General features: G+C 42.1%; 2 protein-coding genes across 2 annotated transcripts in view; both read left to right on the forward strand.

Moving 5' to 3' along the window:
* Positions 1-233: 233 nt before the first annotated feature.
* Positions 234-1,189, forward strand: tex36 (testis expressed 36; the record flags this gene model as incomplete). The annotated part of the gene is made up of 4 exons (XM_079168342.1): positions 234-284; positions 384-524; positions 705-779; positions 869-1,189. 4 exons carry the CDS (start codon positions 234-236, stop codon positions 1,187-1,189), a joined length of 588 nt encoding a protein of 195 aa, XP_079024468.1.
* A 9,097-nt stretch (positions 1,190-10,286) lies between these two features.
* Positions 10,287-22,609, forward strand: part of LOC306703340 (C-terminal-binding protein 2-like) — a gene marked incomplete at its 3' end in the record, with an annotated part of 56,481 nt that continues 44,158 nt past the window's right edge. Inside the window, exon 1 of the mRNA XM_079169280.1 lies at positions 10,287-10,370. The remainder of the gene's footprint in view (positions 10,371-22,609) is intronic.

Raw genomic sequence — 22,609 nt, forward strand, 5'->3', positions numbered from 1 at the left:
CATTTCTTAATTTGTTTAAATGTAATATTGAACAGTTATTATTTGATTTCCTTTTACTGCCAGAATTCCAGCTCCACGTCTCCATGGCAAAATGTGATCAAATTTCAGGTTGTTTTGCATGCAGCAGCATGTTTCCATGGTCACCAGTGTGTTTGCAGTAGTTGGGACAGTGTGTGCGTGTGTGTGTGTGTGCCTGTGCTGTATTAGTGAAACTACTCTCAAACTCTATTAAAATGGTAAAAGGTGGAAAGCGATATTCTTCAATGAGCAATGATGGCAAATGGGTAAGAAATTATTCATTTCAACACATAATCAGATCATTACGAATCAAAACATTCAAACCTGTGCTGTGTAATAAGCTTTTCTTTCATTTTCTTTCTCAGTTTGCTCATCCAGCATTACCAGAAAATGAGACCCGGAGTCGGGAGCTTTGTACAAGCACTGGGACCATGCTGACTCAGGTTCAATCATCATTGCCTCAGGCTTTGAACATAGAGCGCTATCCTAAATGGAAAACTCAGCAGGTGTGTATGTACAGTAGATAATAGTATTTGGCATGACTGTGTTTTTCACTGCTATGGCCCAGGGCTTTGCAAAATTTCATTGCACTTCTGCAAAGAAAGAGACTGCCTCCTCATTTCATCCCATTCCACTGCGTTCAGTTGTATCGTACTAGACACTGTCTTCAAAAACACTTTTAACAGAAATCCAGAGAATATCCATTCTCCGACCATGACAACAAGTGTGCCTTCAAAGACAACATCTCGGTCTTCAGTAATGTGAGTATAAACAGAAATTCAGGCCGTTGTGAAACGTGTAATGCACCTTGAAAGGAAACCATATCTTTTTGCATGTTGGTATACTTCAGGGTGTGGGGCGCAGGAAGTGTCTTGGTGATCACAGTCAGCTAAACACCCTCTTCTGCTTGTGCGACGATGGAGCTCACAGCAGCCCCGAAGGGACTGGGAGGAACATTACGGTCCACCAGGCCGACTTTACGATGAAGCAGGCTGTTAATGTTCCAACCAGCAACAGGCGGTTCCCCCGCAACCACAAGCAGAAGTCTGCAGAGGCAGCTTTGTCGCAAGCAGGGGAGACATTCTTTTGGTTTGGACGACTCGACTCCAACCACTCAGAGACACTGCAAGCGAGTGCAGCTACCAACTGCTCCGCACCATCCAAGCCCTAAGATAGCAGTAAATGGCTCGCTGAGTTGGCGCAGCATAGAAGGGGGTCATGTGGACTTTGTGGAGGTCCAGCTGTCAAATAAAGAACTGAATTAGAAGCATGAGATAGCATGTTCTCTTGTTTTGAGAGCTCTGGAGTATTTGATGCTCTAACAATATAACATTCGTGCATCTTATCATATACTTGACTATATATTCAAGTGCTCTTGACAATGCTATTTTGAGACATCAAGTTGTTTTTGATTGCATTTAAATGTACTTAATCTATAGGCTACATGCTTGAAATGTAACATTGTTGTACTGAAATGACTCTTTCAGTTATGTTGTTTCAATATTTAAAGGGTTACTGCAGTGATTTGGCTTAAACATTTTCTTTAGTACGAGGACAGATTAAAGAATAATGGTAAAAAACAAAGGCCTTTCTTCACTAGTGTGTGTCTATCTTCAAAAACACTGGATCTTACATTTCCCATAATGCAACTGAGATAACCCTGATGACATAGTCTGGGTTATTTTCTTTACTGAATTTAGAAACTGGTAAACTGAATTTGTAATACCTGAAATCTGTGTTTCTAGTATTTAATGTACATTAATAGTTGAAAATGAGTACAAACGTGCAATCTTAAAATAGGCTACTTGAAGCATTGCAGTTTTACAACATTGTCAGACTTACATGGACATTTCTTTTCAGAATCGGAATACATTTTTCTTCTTTGCCAAAAACGACTGCCTACATTACCCATAATGCAACTGGACCACAGATAGCTCAGTCAGAGATTTGGGTGTGTTATGCTAGTTACAGCCAATGCAGCCTGGAGCTACCTCAAGCGGACTAAGCACACTGTTATGAATAACAGCATGCGTCGTGAGTGCATATGAAAGTACACTAACATGTAGTATGTGAAGCAACTTTTTACAAGTTTCACCGTCATGGAACTGTTTCTTAAGTGAGAAAAGGGGAGCAATGAAATTGTTGGTGTGGAAGTATCTAAAACCTAATCATAGGCGTTCATGATCCTCTGTGGCCATTGCAGAGCAGTAGTTCACCGTTTCACCAGCAGAGGGCAGCAGGTCTGCACGAGTTATCAGTTGGCCCGTTGAGCCACTGAGTTGTTCAATAACCAAGTTGTGTGAGAAATGTAATAACCAAAACCCCTGTGTAATATGCATGCTCTGGAGAAAATGCGGGGGGGAAATAATTAGAAAAATGATCCAGCTATTTTTATCCAATGCACATCAACATGAAGACATTAATTTAGAGCATGTTAAATAAATTAGGCTTGATTTGAGTCATAATTCATTGGTTTGTTTCACCCGTGGGGATGAAAGAGATGGATATGTGTGTGTCTCCTATAGGAGAGGAGAAAGCGTGGGAGAATAACAGAGAACACGGCTCAAAGAAAGGCACTTAAGTGAAGAGCATCCCCAACCACTTTCTCCAGTAGCTGATGTTTTCTCCAGAGTACGTTCTGACCAGCTGCTTTCTGTCTTTAAGTAGCCATCAGGGAGATGGGTTTTTCTCCCAAGCTTTGTTTCAGCTGTGCTAATTAGCTGATCCGCACACGGCACCAACCTTGTAGGAGTTTGTTTCACTTTTAAAAGGTGACATACAGCTCATGCTTTTTTTTGGTTTAAATAGCGAGAGACAAAAGATGTGAGACATCCATTTGGAGCCGCTGCCCCTTTGTGTTTCCACTTTGAGATTATCTCGCACGTTGCTGCCAAAAAAACGGATTCCTTGATGCAGGTGCAGGACTGACACTGAGCTGCAGGGCGAGGGTGTTTTTAATGACCATACCTTTGATAAAACAGAAAAAAAACAGGTGCACAGATAAAAAAAAATGTTAAAAAAAGGTTGCAGCACTATTTTAACACACTCTTTGCCATGTCACTGAAACAGAAACCTACAGTAGCCTAAAGTAGATGTTAACATTTTTGATAGTCAGATCTTACCTTCTTAATTAATCTAAAAGAAGAGTGTTGACCAGAGGGAAAGAAGTGTTTATTAACGAAGTTGTGTTTGACAGTTGGTTCTGTCCTCTCTTGACTGGTTGTCTGCCACCTCTGTCCCTGCGGGTGCAGTTTGCAGACTACACTTTGCTTGAGACTTGCTGCAACTCGAACAACTCCTCCGCACAGGAGCCACAGTAAGGGGCTTTAATACATTCACAAAGGGGATAGGAGAGTGTGCTGAGATTGCGTGTCAATCATTAGTCAGTATGTGGTTAGGTGTAATGTATGTGCCACGTTAGGCGATATATATATGTGTATCATGTAGAGGCGAAACCGCGAGTATATGTAAATACAGCTGCTTGGTGGAATATCAAACCTTGTCCCAAGGACAAAAGACACATCTCGGTAAACAAGCATTCAACCACCAAAGCCTTGCACTTCATGAATATTAAATCAGACACTTTGAATCCTACCTCTTTGGTGTTAGGAGGCCCTAGTCTGGATTCTTACCATTCACTGTGATTTATTCGCAGGTGCATGTGTCTCTTTGATGTGTTGAGTTGAGAGGTTTTGCACCTGTTAGAGAAAAAAAAAATGCTTTGAAAACAAGAAGTGGATTTGCCAGACAGTCAAAATGACAGCAACAGAAGTGTGTGTGTGTGTGTGTGTGTGTGTGTGTGTGTGTGTGTGTGTGTGTGTGTGTGTGTGTGTGTGTGTGTGTGTGTGTGTGTATGTGTGTTTTCTTTTCAAAAAAGGGCTGCTGTGCTGTTTTGACATACTCTGTTGTGCGCACCGCAAAATCACTTTTTGTCAAACAAAATTCCTCTTTTTTTTTTTTTTTTGTGTCTCGTTTCAGTTTTGGCATCTGTTCTGACACTATGACGTTGTGTGTTTTGCATTCTGTCTATTACCTATTCATTAGAGATGTGACTTGAAAAGAGAGTTGCCATGGAGATGTTTCGGTTAAATCACATATCTCAAAAAAAAAAAATTCTGTTTATTCTTTTGCCAATTATAATTAATGTCTAGCTTCCCCGATTTCTTTAGATACGTCCTCTCTTCTTATATTCTTTTTAATAAGGTGTCAAGGCTCACAGTGGGACTCTTCCCTCTGCTTAACATTTCATCTGGTTCAGCATCCTGTGCAAATACCAACCGTAAAAGTCCAAAGCAGCCATAGAGTTGACGCCCTTCGCTGGGTTAAACTACCCAACTGTAAGACTCCTTCCAATCTCCTGTCAGTCATTCCACTTGCAGTACTTACAATTCTCTGGCAGTTTCTTCTTTTTTTTTTCAGGCAGCCAGTTGGTGACTGTCCCCTGGCAGCCTAGTGGTCCTTGTTCCAGTAATGGTCAGGGGCCCTCCATAGTCTGAGGGTGGTGATAAAGGTGGCGGGCTATCTAATTTCCACAGAGGACAAGATAACATCGTGAGAACATTCCCATCACTCGAGGAGTTTGTTCAGTGGAGATAAGAGCTGCCCAGCTAAGCTCTGTGTGTGCGTGTGTGTGTGTGTGTGTGTGTGTGTGTGTGTGTGTGTGTGTGTGTGTGTGTGTGTGTGTGTGTGTGTGTGTGTGTGTGTGTGTGTGTGTGTGTGTGTGTGTGTGTGTGTATTTTTGTGTATTTGTACTGTGCATGTGTGTTGAAACGGAGTACTTGGAGCTTGTTTAGCTGCAGTCCTGCTCCCCATGTTGCAGCTGTGAGGTCCGCGGAGCTGACATCATGGCATCGAGCAGCGCTGAAGCAGAAGCACTGCCTCAGAAGATCAGACCTCTCCTTGCACTACATCACACTCCTCCATGTATCTTTCAAACCTCCGACACAGTTTGCATGCTAATTTGTGTGTAGGTGGTGAGGTATAATTACATTAGGCTGGTTGTAAACAAAGACCTACGAACAGTAGTCTGTTCAAGTACCCAAGGGAACAAGAAAGTACTTTATACAAGGATGGATGAATTTATCATGCAGAAAATTGTATTTAATCTGTGTCAGTTTGCAAGCGTAGCTGATGTAGCTGCGATGTAACAGCACAATCGTGCTAAATAAGAGTGAAAAAGATTGATTTGGTTTCATTTAAGTCCTTGAATGTCAAATTAGGTATTTGCTAAGTGCTTTTTCAAGGAGAACCAGCTTTTGGGATTCCTGATTGTGTGTTTTGTTGTTTAGAGTAAGAGGCAACAATGCAGAGGCAACCTTCAGGTGACATGAATGAACACTTCATATCTTCTGCTCGGAAACACACTTCTTCGCTCAAACAGTGGCTCAGTTCGGCTTGACACGTTTGTATGGTATTACCAAGTATTTCATCACTACTTATGAAGCGCCACCTCTTAGTTTCATCAAGTCTGCTGCTCCATCATAACCTCAGCATCACAGCATTGGAAAAATCTGATTTGCAGATCAGGAACCCGACCACCCCCCCCAACAGAATCTGCTTCTCTACACTGTCTCTCTTACTTGATGTGTAGATGTGTAGACTGATGAAAGTCTACACATGAAGTTAGTCACATTTGAGATGGTCGTCTATTTGGAGCAGATCAATTCTGTTTCCTTCAGTTGACATCTTCTGTGCTCACAGTATAAAGACTGTTGTTGTTTTCGGGAACTTCCTGCTTTCAGATCCGTTATCTACAGATCAGCCTTGGAAACCGCTTGAGCATCTCACATAACCATTCACAGTATTCTATTTCCTGCTGTAGGAGGAAGCAAACGCATCCACAGACCTCACAACAAAGTCAAAGGGGTAAATCTGCTCCATTTGCATTCTGTTGGAGGCATAAGCCAATGACGGAATCCTTGTGTCTTTTAAAGGCTGCTGTGAATGTGTCAGAGGCCTTATTGTCGTGGAATATAATTAGATGTGAGTGCGGCCAGAGTGGTTTTGTGTGGCTTTGTTTGAATCATATTATGCCGTCTCAAAAGACGCTCTGCTGCTGCACTGTATGTGCACTTAGTGGAGGAGATGCTGAACATGCAGTACAATGGCACACTCATCAATCTGACATCATTATCAAATGTAAATTACACTCCAGTGAGTTTCTCATTACAATACCCCATATGTAGTGGGTGTCATAAGTTCTTTAATTCTCAATTCAACATTACCTCCACTTTTTAGCTACTGATAATCACAATACTGTGGTAGTGATGTTTATCTACAATCATAAGAGAGGTCACTCCAGAGAGGTAGCAGGGTTGACCATAGTGACATATAAGGTTACTTTGAATGGAACCAAATTATTTGATAGAATAAAAATGTATGAATGTTCGGATTGAATGAATAAATGTAACCACAGTTTATTTTGATATCGAAGACTAAAGCAAAAGACCTCGGCGTCATAGTACGCATTCAGGACCAAGTAAAAGGAAATGCTATGCAATAAGGGGATTTACGCACAAGAGACTGATTCAAGGTTGCAGTGAAATATTCCTTCAAATGAAGTAAAGAGTGGTGCAGCATAAGAATAACCCCGTCTTTAAAGATTAACATAACCCTTGGAGGTGTTATTGTATCCCAGTACCCAAGTCAAGACTTCAGCAGGTGCAGAACAGCTCTCCCTCTCTGTGAGTTACTGCATTAAGTCCCTCAAATTTAGTAGCACAATCATGAGCCTCCCGTTCACTCTCAGGAGTAGAAGAATCGCTTTGCATTTTAAAAAGGTCAAACACTCAGATCTCTGCCAGGAGGAATTGAGGGAAGAAATAATGTCTCTCTGCAGAAATATGCAGTCGCACACTACTGATCCTCTCAAATACCCGCTGTACAGTGAAGAGATTAGAGGTGTGTGTGTGTGTTGACTGTCATCCTCGAACAGCCAGTCTATAAACAAAGGCAAAACATAGTAGCAAACCCTAATGGTGTGCACATTATTTTTTTTTAAATAATTTCCAGCACTGTATTGATTTAGTACAACCAGATTCTTAAGCTATAGGGACCGGAGTAATAATAAAAAGGGGGGAACATAGTCATCTAATTTAATAGTTATTTGAAATGTGCAGAGTAAAAGCACAGGAAGGTGATTTACTCAGCGACCTATAATAAACATAACGAAGCATACGCTTATAATTAGCAAACACAGCCTTTTGCCAGATTAAAGCTGTAACAATGCAGCAGATTTTGACCTCTTTTAAATGACAACAAGATGGCAAGTTCAGGAAACCAGCATACAGTATGTTACATCATGCATGCAATGTTAAATAATTTATTAATATACAGCATCATTGACTTGGGCATTCATCAGTAGACTTTAGTGAATAAGTGCCTTTGTGTTTGCTGTTTTATTTATTTGGGAGAAAGTGAGGCCTTCATCTGAATCAGATTTTGACTTACAACCTCACAGCAGTAACTTAGACTGTTTCCTCTGCCTCTTCCTCCTCCTGTCGTCCATCCCCTCTGCTGCCATTGAAAGCATATGCTTCAGTTGGTGTCCCCTGTTGGCTGGTGTTGGTCTTTGGATTGTTTGGGTTTCTGCCCAGGAGTTACATTGTGCTGGAGACAAAATGACCACAGGGAAAGATGCACTCAGGACAGGGCCAAGAGCCCCCCAGGCCTGGGACCACACACGCAGTGCACATGGTACAGAAGCTACAGAATAGAAGGTAGGCATTAATGATTCATCCATTGCTAACGGTGATTTTCTTTGTCTTTGTGGAAAGCTCCAATTAAAGACAACTATTTGCTGGAAGTGTTGGAAAGGAATGGAGGGATTAAAGTGACCAGGAAATCCAATGATGCTGTCGGCCATCTGCGCCGTGTTATATATGGCCCGTGCTGCAGAGTGAATGAAGGAACGGTGCACAGTTACTCTACTGCTCATGACTGAGACTTAAAAAAAGGGAGAGGGAGAATATGGATTGCATGTTTTAAGCATGACATCAAGGCACAGCTGCAGTTGCTGCGATCTGCACCTGTGGCAGAAAGAGGAGGAATGAACAGAGTAAACATGAAGTTGAGCTCCAAATCTATCTATGTAACATTGTAGGCTATATATCTGTGTGTCTGTACAACAGGAACAGTTACAGCCAGGGCCGTAGGCAGGGTTTTAGACATACAGAGGTCGACTCTCAAGTCCCGCCAACACAGCATAAAATATTGATTGAACAGACATCAAAAAGAAATCTGTAAAATGTTCTAATTGTGAGAATCTTTCCTTTTATGACTATAACTGTTCATGTATATTCCCCAAAGGTCTAAATACTGTTGCATATCTGCACTTCCATATAATCAGCCTGTATACCAAGGATGTGTAACTTACAAATATAGAATGCAAATACCCCTGATTTGTCGTAGATTAAGGAAAGTAAACCCCGGGAACACGCTTCATTTTTTCAGAGAATCTCGATGCTGAAATGCTGAATGAGAGATTCTATTGAGTCACAGAAGATAGAGGGAAACAGTCGCTCAATTAAATCCCGTTTTTAAGCGAAGATTGATTTACACATCACTAAATTAATATGGATTGCTCCGTTTAGCGAGCTAATACCTAATTAGAGATTAGTTCCTAAAGATTTGCACCCGGTGTCTATAACTGAACCAACTGCTGAAAAAACGGATGTTGATATATATACAATTTAGATTGAAGAGTGTTAATATATTGTTAGTATAGTATAGAGTCCAATTATAGACTAACCATCAATTAGACGGCTATTCAACGTCTACATCTATACCCAAATAATGACCATAGGATTCACTTTTTACTCAAATTTACGTCCGGTAACAAATGCTATAGCTACCGATCCACGCGACGGGGAGAATCGTTTATATGTTATTGCTGTTTATCCTCTGACTAGGCTAAACACACGGCTAAATTTGGGCTGTCAGTGAAAGTTTAGTAGACTAAACGTCTAACCATGGCCTAAATATAGCCTAGTTAGTATACGACTACACATACGTATAGACACCAAAATAATAGCTATACGATTCACTTTTTACTCAAATTTAACTGGGTCTGGTACCAAATGCTATAGCTAATTGTCTGATATACTTCAAATTGCTGTCTATTGTCAGACGAGGCCGTAAAATTAACTAGCTTTGTAAATTACATTAATTAATTTATTTATTTAATCTAACCATTTAGCATTACCCCCGCAGCCCACTAGATGGCGCTTGGAGGCCCACCAGTGGTTGAGAGTAGCTGCTTTAAACTGCTGGAATACTGAATCTGAAAATCATATTTCACCATGTAAATAATAAGTCATATTCATATGCTATCCACATAAAAGCATTGATAGTTAAGTTTAATAATTTGGCCAACAAAACAAAATTGGAAAGGTTTGTTACAGCTTATTGTGGAGTGACCGCCTATTTAGCGTTATCCCAATAATGTAGCCTAGTTGACTGCTTTTGATGGGAGGGTCGCTAGATGTTTTATGGTAATTTACACATGAATAAAGTCTTAACCGGCTAGAGATTCAATTTTTTAATGATGCAGCTACATTCAGTAATTTAGAAGTTAGGTAGAAGTTTACACAAATAGTACCCACAACTGTCATGACCTCAGTAGCTACGGCTTTGTTTATAGAAACCAACATTTAGAGTCCACATCTGCATTGTATGGATGTATATTCATATTACCTTTAAACTTTTTGCTGAAATAGGCTAATATTTAGAAAAATGGAATTGCATCGGATTGGCCATTCAGACTTCGAACGACCCGAAATTAGCCAGCAAAAAAAACAATCGAGTCCAACAGGACATATATCACCATCACAAACCGCCTTTCTCGAAATGTCCCCCTGTCCCATCTCCATCAACTGCATGTCCCTCGTGTGTGTTCTGCTGTGTGTGCGCGCGCGGGTCGGCGTGAGTTAGTGTGTGTGTGTGTGTGTGTGTGTGTGTGTGTGTGAGTGAGGGAGAAGTGGGCAAAGGCTCCGCCTCACTCAAAAAGCGAGAGAAAAAAAAGGAAAAGCAAACTGATACACACCTCTCAATTCTGGCAGGAGGAAAAGAATAGGAGTGTTTATGAACCGTAGAAGTAAACAGCAGGATAACCAGGCACACCGACAGCCGACGCGACTTCCCCCCGTTAAAAAACGACACCAAGGCACCGTTTCCCAGCGCCGGAGATTGTCCCGTTGCGTTCAGGATTAAGTTTTTTTTTTTTTTATGTCATCTAAAAGGTGGATCATTATCTAAATCCGAGATAACAAGCGAATTTGAAATGCGTAGCCTGCGATGCTATTTCTGGAGCCCCCAAAGCCGACGTTTGAACTCTCAGTAAACATCCAGTCGAGGTAGGATTCAAGATTATTGCAAAGAATTAAAAAAAAAAGGTGGTGTAAAAATATTTCTGGGGTCTAGTTTGAAAGCTAGACTCGCGTCGCTGCCCATGTGTCCCTGCGCCATCGGCAAGGAGGGACAAGAGAGGTTGGGAGTAGACATTAGCCGATACACTTCACAGTGATGTGGGAATAGGTTTGATTAAGGTCCTAATGAGCTGGGCAGCTACAGGGTAATGGCCAACATACATAAATAATACATGTATTGTAAATATTGATGGGCTAGTTTTCAAAAATACATTTGAAATCACAGAGACTTAGAGAGTTTGATCAAAAGTTTGGCACAAAGTGTGTTTTTTTTTGCAGCAGCAGGAGCATTTCTTGCAAGCGTGCACACAACCAAATACATCTAGTTTGAACTTAATTAGTCATCTGTGGCCTACTAATTAATGAGGGCTTAATTAGGGACCCAATCATGAGCACATGCACATTTTGATAGATGAAGGATGATCCTTCCATTTCACAGTTTTGACAGGCACAGTGGGCATTGGTTCCCAACTCTCCCCACTCTTCTTCTTCTTCTTCTTCTTCTTCTTCTTCTTCTTTTTTACTGCATTTGGAGGCTCCAGTGGAAGAAAGATTCAAGTGGAGGAGGAGGAGGAGGAGGAGGAGGGCGGCTCCATTGTCTGGCCAGTGAAGGGGTGGGGATTGAGACTCTATGCAGATGTGCTCCTGGCAACGGACATCTGCTCTCCCCCTGTGGGCATTGTCACAACAGGCAGGGGAACTTAGAGTGGAGCCTGCCCGCAGAGAAAAGGCCTTTGTTGATGATATATGCAGGCCGTGGCCCGCACCCTTCCAGTGGCGAATGTTTGCGTTTTATTGTAAGAACATTTGATGGTCAAGTGTCTTAACCTCAAAACAAATCAGTTGCCGGTGATGCAACAGATACAGCATGGATAAGAAAGTAATTTGCTTGCTGGGATTCCCCCCCCCCCCACCTGCAACACCACCCTCCCTGTTCGCCTCTCCCTATCCTTCCCCTCATCCGCCGCCTTTAACTCCGCTGGGGGTTGAACTTCCTCTCACGTCCTTGTGGCCCTGCATGTGTGTTATGTGATATGAAAGCTGGCCTCCCAAGGCAAACGCATCACAGACGACATCGCAATGTACACGGCAGCTCTTATCAGGCCTTTTTTTGATTCATGGCCGAGGAGAAGAATGCCGAGGAAAATGCTAAACCAGTGCTTTAATATTCATGATATCATGCATCGGGCCTGTGCTTGACGGTAGCTATCAGTGTTGACGTGTGTGTGTGTGTGTGTGTGAGTGTGTGTGTGTTTGTATTGGAAATCAGGAGCCTCATTTGCCTCAAAAGATATTCCCCAGTGACTGGTGGAGTCGGTGTACTGTGATTACTAACATGATTTGTGCTTGCAGAGAGCACATGTTGTACATGGCGGATCTGATGTACAACATGCTTGTGTAGGGACTCATTTGTGTGTGTGTGTGTGTGTGTGTGTGTGTGTCAGGCTGTCTGCTGTCTTTTGACACGGCGGATAGCGAAGCAGAGAGGCAATCTAGGGGAGCACGTGCACCGATGCAGGAAGAGATGATGGTTTTGAAAGGACAGGTGCTGTCTCTCACTTCTCGCTCACCGCTAGCGTATTTGGCATGCGCTTTCCTTTGGACAGAGAATGCATGTCATGTTTATTCTGTGAGACCTTTTCTGCGTTGCTGCCATGTCCTTCTTCTTTTTTTGTTTGTTGTTGCTTACTTTGTAAAGAGGAAGAGCAAAATCTGAATCGTGCATTGACTGCCTGTTTTGAAGTCACAGAAGCAATTACAATTGGTTAATCATATTCTCAGAGCCTAATGCTCTATTTAACGCAGTGATTTAGACGCTATCGAAATAGCTCTTATGAACTCTTATGAGAATTCCCATAATGGCCAGGCCACTAACGGCTTGTAAAAGCTCCCATAGGGAGTAGGTTTGAGAGGATTTTGCCGTCATGTGATTGTGCCATGCATTGTGGAGAGGAGGTTAATGGCTGTGAAATTACACTGTGCCATCTGCAAGGGGGCCGCAAACGCACAGCCTTGATGTCACTCAGACATACTGCTTTGCAAAATCTCAGAGCGCGGAGGATTTAGGATTTATACCGCAGCTCTTTTGACGTGGCTGCGATTAATTCTTAGCCGTCGCGTTCCTTTTATTTGAGAGTTTCGCTGCAGACATTATAGCCAATTAGCCAGTTTAGCTTTTTTCCGAGATAGAATATTTGAATGTGAAACATTGTGCTGTATTTCTCTCGCGCAGATCTTTATAGACAACTTAATTCTCAAATAGTATTACGGCTTTGATGTTGAAAGCAAAGATTGTTCTGTGAATTAGTGCACTTTGGAAACTGAGAACTGTGTGCTTCAGAGGCCTTTACAATGAGGTGACGATTGAACTCCAGTTGTTCTTAGAGCAGCTATACTGTATCTCATGCCGGCTGGCTGGTAATAGTTTTCCCTCAGAGAACAGACTTTCTTATAATCGTCTGTATTTAGTGTAATTGCTGCACTCTACACACATTCAGCACCTGTTTCTTGCTTGTTGTAACTTGCTCTGTTGCGTCTTGAGTCCGTTTTTGTTTGTGGTCGTGAAGGAGAGTTTCGGGAGAGTGGATGTCGACTGCACCAGCCGGCAGCAGGTGTCTGATTCTCCTCACTGATAAGACCTGTTTGCCCAGCGTGCATAAAAGATACTATGTGCACGACTCTTGCCCGCCATCGTTATGATATATACACTGTGAAGAAAAGGTTACCTCCTCGATAGTTTGCTCTTAGATGCCATCTTTTTTTTTTTCCTCATGCATGCACAGCATCTCTGAGGCCCCATCGGCATCCCACGAGCCTGTTTTTTTAAGCTTTGACGATCCAAAATAATGTATTTAATAGTCACAGCGGCCAGAAAACAAGCACTTTATAGTCCACTGCTTTATTTTTACGGTTTTAAATGGAAACGACCAAATATAAAACTGCAGAATTGTTGCCAATTCTTGAATATTCAATCCTAACTGATTAAGTACCACTGCTGTTCGTATTAGATTTGAATTATTGTTTGTGTAGTGTCTGATCACTGCCGCATCATTTCCCTTCACATCACGCCACTGCGTGTTCACATGAAAGCGCTCAATGAAATCTTGTAAATATAGTGTAGCAGCATGTGTAGAAAATTAAGAGCACGCTTTGATCTTCATTCTTTAAGATCTTTCATCTTTGAAGATTTTCCTCGTCGAGTTCAAATTCACATTGATGTGTCATTGAGGGACGAAAATTATGTTTGTTTTTTTCTTCATAATTGAGTATCCAGTATGTTCTGATTTAATCAATTAGTCGAGATGGTGGAAAACGCCAATCAGAAATCACAAGAGCCCAGGAGCGTCGTTCCTGTAATCAAAACAAAAAGATATTACATTTCCGATGATAATACATAAAACAGAGTAAGGCACCACACGTTTGAGACTGTGAAACCAGTGAGTGTGTCAGGTTTTTGATTATCAACATTGCAGTCAATAATTTATTTGGTTGTTTGGCTAATCTCAGCTTTCTAATCTCAGCTTTATAATGTCATTGTTCAGATGGAAGAACAAAAAGTACAGTAAAAGTTGTTTGCACATTCAGATGTGAATGGCTGAATATTTTACTGTCGCACTGTCACGGCTTACTGACACACTCAAGTAGAGCGGAGCCATCTTTAATGTTAATACTAACACCTGTGCTGAAAAGGTCTGCTGTGGAGAACGCCGGTGTTTTAAGCGAGTGTCGTCCTACAGCACGTTGAGTGTAGGTGCAGCATGTTGTGTGGACGCATAAATGAGCATTTCTCTAAATTATTAACTCGTGACGTTATTGTAGGAAAGCGCTTGGCGGCAGTTGAAGATGTTTACCGTTCCACCGTATTTATGACCATGGGAGTTTGCTGCTCGCACCGCTTGGCTGTCTAATAGCCTCCCACCTGGTATAAACCATCACACTGTGCAGTCCCTGCTCCTCCTTAATGACTGGCTATTTTCCTCCAAAGAAGTCCTAATTGCTCTCAACTGTATGCATGGACATTATGCCAGAGATAGATGGTGCGAGGATGGATGAAGGGGCATAGTCTGTCGATCTAATAGGGATGTAATACGCTGTCTTTCCAACATGGAAAAGCCTGTCTGTGTGTTTGCCAGCAGGAGAAGAAAAAAAAAAAAAAAGAGTTGATCTTTTCCCACTCAGCTTCCCTTCCTTCTCTTGGCATAGCCAGCGCTTTAAACACCTGCCATTAACTTTCATGCAAACCACAGAGGATTAGGAATAAATAGTGACACCGTCTTCCAACTCCGTGTGCATGCGACTGTGTGTCACTTTAGCAGGAACTATAGCAGAGACAAAGCACCATCTGCACGCAGCAGGCTGTCCTGACTGCCTGATCCTCTCGCTGGGGCAGAGACGAGGCTTTTCTGTGAGCATTGTTACGAAACCGACTCTGCCGCCGCTGCTGCTGCTGCGGCTGCGGCTGTTGCTGCTACGCCGGTTGTTAATGCTGACAGCTAATAATGTCCTCCTCCTGGATCACTGTGCCGTGCTGGAACCAGAGGAGAGACGGGGACTAATGAAGAGAGGCAGGAAGTGAAGGAGAGAGGAAGACAGAAACAGATAGAAAGGAAGATACCGGTGGGGCGTGCGGCCCTCTCTGTCTGAGCTGGTGAAGTTTGCTGAAGAGGATTACACACACACACACACACATATATACACACAGACTGAAAGTACAGGCATATTTATATTGTGTTTTAGTTCCTCTTTCTTTTTCTGGTCCTTCCTTCCTACTCACTCACTCCTGCCTCAGCGTCTCAGGAGGGAGGTGGGCATGAGGAGGAGGAGGAGGAGGAGGAGGAGGAAGGGGTCCATTGTGTCTCAGCAGAGCCCCTATTCCAGTCCAGCTGACATAGGCTTGTGTCAGGAGGATCCATCCTGCTGATGTTAGGAAAGCTGTAAACTGAAAGAGATGTCTGAAATGCTGAAGTGGGCCCTGGCCAGTGGTGAGATGGCTCTTGTTTGTTTGCCATTCTGCTGAGCACCACTTCAGAGAGAAAACTTTTCTGCCCAAATTTGCTGACGGGGAGAAAGGGGGGGGGGGGGGGTTAGAGTTTGGGTTTTGGGAGTCACTTGTGGGCACACAGACATTGACATTTGGACATGGTGAGCAGGAGAAAGGAGTTAAAAGCTTACTCTTTTTTTTTTTTTTTTTTAAAGCCGTCTCTTATCACACAAACTGTTTTGCCACTCCTCACAATACAGAGACAGCCGTCATTGAACCTTCCAACCGCATGAATATGCATGTTGAGTCCGCTTTTCTTCTCTGCCCTCTGAGCTGTATTTATTATTTATTTTTTTTTCACCCAGAGACCTGTCGTGTTGTGTTTGATTGGCCCTGACATTTGAAAAGGTCCTTGAATAGGAAAAAAAAACAAAAAGTTGTTTATGACAACTGGAGAACTCTCCTTGCAGCAGAGTAAAAATGGCATTTTGAAAGGAGCACAGCTCCTGCATATTTAAATGCTAATGGCTCTGTGAATGTGCAGGCTAATAGGTGTTTCAATCTGGAGTAGTGCAGTATGTACACTTCCAGTGTGCGGGCACACTGTCTGAGTGCTACTTCTAATAGCTCTGGAAGGTGCATCAGCTCATTTTATTAACTGATTATGTGGAATCTGAAGTTTTTTTTAAGAATAAATGATCACATTTATGGCCACATGGAGATTATCTTAACACAGAGGCACAAAGAATGTACTTTTATCCAGAAAAAAAAAAACCCTCAGGGAAATCTGTTATATTTTTTATTTTGGCATCTGTGGTGTATTATCTCAATGGTTATGATGCAGATAAAGTTTAACAGCTTGTTTTACAAGCTTGCTGATGCCGTGTGGCAGAGTCTGACTGCCAGTCTTAGATGTGGCCCCTGGGGCTCTGGCTGGGCAGCCCTGTAGTGAGGCGAGGAGTCCTTGGTTTATTATGAGCTGCTTTGTTAGCAGTAGCCAGCTCCAAGTGCCATGGATCCCCCTGGACTTTGACCTGCTCATGGAGTCTTCGGTCTCATAGTCTTGCTTGCTTTGTAGCTTTTACACTGTATACATTGTATTGTATAGTTAGAGTGATTAGTTAGTGGAAAGCCACAGGAAATAAGTGTTTTAAAAAGGTGTGATAACATGCTACAAGGTCCTGAAAGCAGAGGATGCAACACAGCTCCTAAGCTGTGACTGCTTTCTTCACTATGGACTCTCCAGCTCTGTCAAAGACGGCATAATAGCTGTCGTGAACTTGTGTGTCAAAGTTGAGCCCGTGTGAACCATATTTGTGGATTTACTGGCCCTGAAGCGAATCCACTGATAGTGGCGATAACATTGGAGTGAATTGATTTTGCTGTGATGTTTCCCTGTTTTTAATGCTGCTGTGATTGGGCCCTGAGGCCAATAGGATAAACCCAACCTTTATACTATTAATGCCATGAGTTTATTCTTGCAATCCAGGTTCAAATACTCGACATACCTCTCGTTCATGCATCTAACAGCCTCTTTGTTTGCATAAATACTGGCAGGAGTCCAAACAGGGAAATCTGGCAGATGTCCATGAAACCATTTGACTCCTAAACCACACTGTTAAGTGAGAGGCTGCACATCCCATTGACTTACATGAGCAGGGGGGGCATCAAGCACGGCTGCTGCTGCTACGGAGCATCATAAACACTCACACATGCTTACACAGTGTCATAAAGCAGTTATCCACTTGTTGCCGTATGGAAAGATCAACAGGATGTGCTGTCATCCTGCTTCTCATCGCTCATCTGTGGTGAAAAGTGGCGTGTTATCTCCTCGTCGCAAACAGTTCTGGAAGTGTTGACAAAGTGAGCGGCGGAGTTTTGAGCGACGGAGGCTTATCGCCTCAGCTATCTCCGTTATGAATATGGATGTTACCAATGTTTGTTTGGCGAGCCCGAGGCTAACTCTTTGATTCCCGGCTGCTGAGAGGCTCAGTGGGATGGTTGGCTTTTCAACTTGTCAGCTTGCGCGCGCGCAAAGACATGTTTGATTTTCACCCGTATGGAGATGTTTGATTCCTGATCCTGAGCAAAAAAACAAAAAAAAGGATTTCCTGTGGGTTAATGTTTCACTCAGCCCGAGAGAAGCTCCGTCGGTCCCTCCTCCCCAGTCCTCTGTGAATACTCCCCCCTGGGACTCTGTGCGAGGTTAGAAATAGGTGTCCCTGGGGTTTTCAGACAAATGCTATTTTAAGGCATTCTACACGTGTGTGCTGCACTTTTTCAACATCTTTTTAGTTTTTGTACTACACAACACGTCAGGCGGAGACACAACCCCCCCCCCCCCCCATAATACATATAAAACATTTACTGAACTGGATTTTGCTCGTAGACTAAAAGTGCGTGCTCCCTTTTCTTTATAGCTCCCTACATCTTTTGACCTAAGGTGAACATTTCTTTCCAATAATGAAGTTTTGTGGAGATAGGCGGAGTGCATTAGTACGATAACAGAGCTTCAGTTCATTGGTATTGCCTTGTCAGGGATTTTTCTGATGCATGAGGTCTATGTTTTACCTACAGCTATACTGAACTCTTTAAAAAAAAAAAAAAAAAGCAGCATAGTCAAATGTGAATAAGTAAGAGAGAAGTCCTTTTATCTCGTTCAGACATGCAGCACTGCTTTTTTTTTTTTTTGTCATAAAATTGATGCACCAAGGGAAATATCGTATGAATTCCTTGCACCAGTCACTTTATGCTGGTGTTGTTAATATTACACATATTCCTCTCTTGTTATGGGGGTTTTGTTTTTTGTTTTAATCTTGTCTAGAATGTGCCATGAGACAGGCTTCTTCATTTCACTGCACCCAGCCAGCTGAAATGATGATAAACTGCAACAGAGGTTATATGTTTTGCGGTCTTTTCAGCCCTCCGGAGAAGTTTAAAAACTACTGAAATATTTCAAATGACTCGAAGAACTTCTGTTCCACTTTTCACCCACTTGTCCGTGTCTTTTCTCCCTTGGCCAAACGTCAACCCTGACCTTTCTCTAAGCGCTCTTTCCTTATTTTCCTCTGAATATCAGTTGTGCATCCTGGTCCGTCTGTGCCCTTATCTTGTCATTTGTTTTCCTCAGTTTCATCTCTGTGTGCTCACATGTGGCTGAGAGGTGTGCTGGCTGGCTTTGTTTCTTCTGTTTGGTATCTTTTGAATACCAGCTGCTGTCCTTGGTCGGGGAAGTACGAGAAGTAATAGACCAGCCTGATATATACGTGTACATTTACATAAAAGCAGGCAAAAACCCACATACCTGCATAGACATGGACAGAAACACATGCATGTATGCAATGATAAATTGGTCTTATTATAAGCACGCTAATAAAGCCTGCTGTCATTGAAAAGAGGTCTTTTCAAGTTGTACTGACACAAAATGTTCTGTGCAGACAGCCTTCATAGCTGCAATTATAAAGCCTCGTAAACAAACATTGCTTTATATGATAATTTGCCGGCGCACCATCACGACCGCAGTCGCAATCGACTCGTGTCTCGTTCCCCCATTCTCCAGCCTTTGATGCTGGGCAGAGTTTTTCAGAGCCCCCCCCCCGTCACCCTCCCCGGAGGCTGGATGCAGACACCCACCTTGGCCCCAGTTCCCAGCCGACACGTCTGTGTTTTTTGGTGTCCGTCTGTATATATATATATGTGTCTGTGTGTGTGTGTGTGTGTGTGTGTGTGTGTGTGTGTGTGTGTGTGTGTGTGTGTGTGTGTGTGTGTGTGTGTGTGGGCAGCAGCAGCGTTCAGCGGTGTTCTCACAGCCCAGCTGAGACTGACAGATGGAATCATTTCACACACAGACAGAAAGGCAGGATACAGGAAACCGGGGTGTGTTATAGTCCTGGCGCTGCTGTGGTTGGTATTAATCTAGGTCAGTGGCGTTCAGCTCACTGCGAGTCTGCCTCTGGGGCAAGCTTGGCCTTTCGTCAACCCCATTTACTCAACTAACTTACAGTCTACTTACCTCATACTTAGTTTGCTGTTCAAGAACCTGACAGGATGTTTAAGCCGTGTAGCAGTATACTACATTACCTGGTTCAGCCCGGACGGCTCAAACCATTGAAGCCTCTGGACCTTCATAACACACTTCAAGGTGTTCAGCTCACAGCTTAGTAAGCTAAAAGGTGAACACTGGACTGGGCAATATATTGATATTATATTGATGTCGTGGTAGATTTTGGATCATATGTCTTTTCCTGGTTTTAAAGGCTGCAGTACAGTAAAGTGATGTATTTTCTGAATTTACTCAACTTTTCCAGCTCTTGTATTGTTTCCCTTTACGAACCTAGTCATTGTATGCACATTACTGAACAATATTTTAGAAATATAAATATTTTGTAAAAGCACCAATGGTCAACCCTATAATATCTATATGGAGGTATTTGGAAAAAATATTGCGATATTCTTAATGTTTGTTCTTTATACAGTATATATATTTCCTTTGCTGAATTGTATTGAGACAAAGTTCTTGTTTGGCTGCGTGTGTGAAGACAGACACTGATAGGTGGACTTTATTTATTCCACACATGCCAAGAAAAATCATTTTAATTTGACAGTTTTAAAACAGAATGACATCTTTTGGTTCATACGGTGTCACAAACTAAAAGAAGCGGTGTAACAAACCATATATTTTGGCCTAAACTAAGACGTGTGCTATTACACCTGTACCCAAAATGATTTAACAAAACAAATAGCGTTTCTTGAAATGCTTGGCACAGCAACATTTTATCACCCTTCGCGTAAACAACGACTTTGCTTTATGAAAAGTGAAAAGCTATTTAAAAATCCATTATTCCATGTTGTAAATATAAGCTCTGAATCTCTGAACTTCAACATGCCAAAGATCAGATTGGATTGAATTGAATTATGGGTACTTCATATGACCCAAGGGTTCAGCAAGCTCACTTGTCGTGAGGATTTCAGGTCTGTATCATGATTTACCTCTTCATTGGGAACCAAAGCTCATTCAAAATATGAGCGTTTGCACTCACACCGTGAACTCATCTCAACAGTTAATTTGCAGTTTAATTGCTTTTGCAGTTGTTGCATATGCAGCAGGTGCTCAGACGCTAATTGGTAGGAAAAGACAGATTTTCAGGTTCAACAATTAAAACTTGCGCTTGCCAACCTCGATACACACAAATGTACAAGTGTATCTAATTATACTAAAACCATTCTGAGGGGATTTTGCGGAAATAGTTTACAATTATGCATTCTCTGTGATGTGGTACCTGTTGAGAAGTGTTCAAGTAGATTTTGAAATAGATTGTTGGCAGTGATCATGGTGACATGGAAAAGAAGGTATTTGTGCTCGTCTGTCTTCATTCTCTTTATGTGTTTGCCTTTACGAGCCCACACGTAGACCCAGAAACAGTCGTTTAATAGTCCTCGTTAGTCATGCTCCGTGTTTCGTAAATATTCTAAATTTACTCCTTATGTGACTGTAGCAACTTCATCCTTCAATCATCCATCGGTTGACGGAGTTTTTAAGGGAATGGCTCCGTTCCAACACATTCATTTTTTCATTTAATTTTTGGGATTTGAAGGTCCATCCCCCCCGAGGCATAATTATTCCATAGCCCTAAAATATAATTGCATTTTCGTCGCTCGTCTTTGCTCTTTTCTTGAGGTTTCTATCATGATGCAGCTAAACGGCTTTAAACATTTCACTGTGGAGAGGTGTTAGAAATCAGTGAGCATAAGGTTACATATATTTTCGAGCAAATGGAACTTAATTGTTTTGACTTGTGCTAAATGACAAGGTGTCTGCTCTGGTCTCATGTTAATGAGCTGATAGCTGAGGAAAGGGGAGGTGCTAAAGAGCTGAGAAAATCAAGGTGAGACACCAACTGATTACAGTTTCATACTGGCTCCAGGCTACAATTCACAAACAAAAAAGATATTCAAATGTGAAAGTTGATATTTGATTGTGAATAAAAAGCAACACTACCATGTCCGCCTTACGCGCACTGAATGCACCACACGATGGGAGTCGAACAACGTCACTTTTATTGATTGGAAAGGAAATGTAAATTTAGGTCAAGCTGAACGAGGAATAATCTAACCACAGTCGTAATGATGACAGAGAACTTGGCTGCAGAGAGAGTGACGCCGTGTCCTAACAGCAAGCGCTCTGTTATGTGAACAAACCACGTTTACCTGTCAGCTGTGCGCTCCAGATCAGACCGGAGATGTAACCACTTGAAGGACGGTTGATACCTGCGGTCTTCTGACGTTTGTTCTTTTTAAACAGAATACACGTTTTTTTTTTATTGTGAGATTTACTGGAAATTATACGACATATTTTCTAGCAAGTAGGAAACTGTGAGCTCCCTGGCGATTTCCTTGCAGCCAGCTGGCACCTTATTACGAGGAGATATGGTAGAGAATACTCCTCATTTCAACATCACCAATCAGCCGGTCCACGTCCATTGTGGTGCTTTCAAAGCGAGAGACAGCAATGAATAGATACAGGGCATCCGCCCAAGGTTCAGCTCAAGACGTCGCACTGCTGCGTGCGGCCAGTTAGAACACAGTTTCACGGACATAATGCAAAAAAAATAGATATTCTAATAGTTTGTAGTTATGTAGTTTTTTTAGAATGATAATATTTGGTATTTTTGTTTAAAACATGACCAAAACAATTACTTGTTTATAATAATCATTTAATCGACTAATTGTTTCAGGTCCAATTAGTGGTTTAACTTTTGAATTCCTATTAAAATTACATATCTACTCGCATAACATTTGCAAACCAATCAAAAGAGTTCCCTTGAAAGAGGACTGAGACTCATATTTCGGTCCTTTTAGTTCCCACCAGAGCTCGAATCACAACTTTCACACTGAATGAACCAAACCAGCTGCCGACCAACATACAGCAGTTTGTTTAAACCGAACCAAGCAGTTTCTACAATATGATGAAGATATGTTTAGTAAGGTGGGGCCCTCGGTTCTAAAGATTAATTCAGAGGAAGAGACAATCATGTTAGCTCTATTTTTGCTGCTTCCATGACAGCATATCAGTTAACGAACCTAACGTACATCCTACTTAGCAGAGAGCATCAAAAGGTGTCCTTAATTTGCTTTCGTTATTATGTCTACCACTCATCACGAAGGAGTTCGCTCTCATCCAACAGGC

The sequence above is a fragment of the Pholis gunnellus genome (genome assembly GCF_910591455.1).
Source record: "Pholis gunnellus genome assembly, chromosome: 11".
NCBI classification, from domain to species: Eukaryota; Metazoa; Chordata; class Actinopteri; order Perciformes; family Pholidae; genus Pholis; species Pholis gunnellus.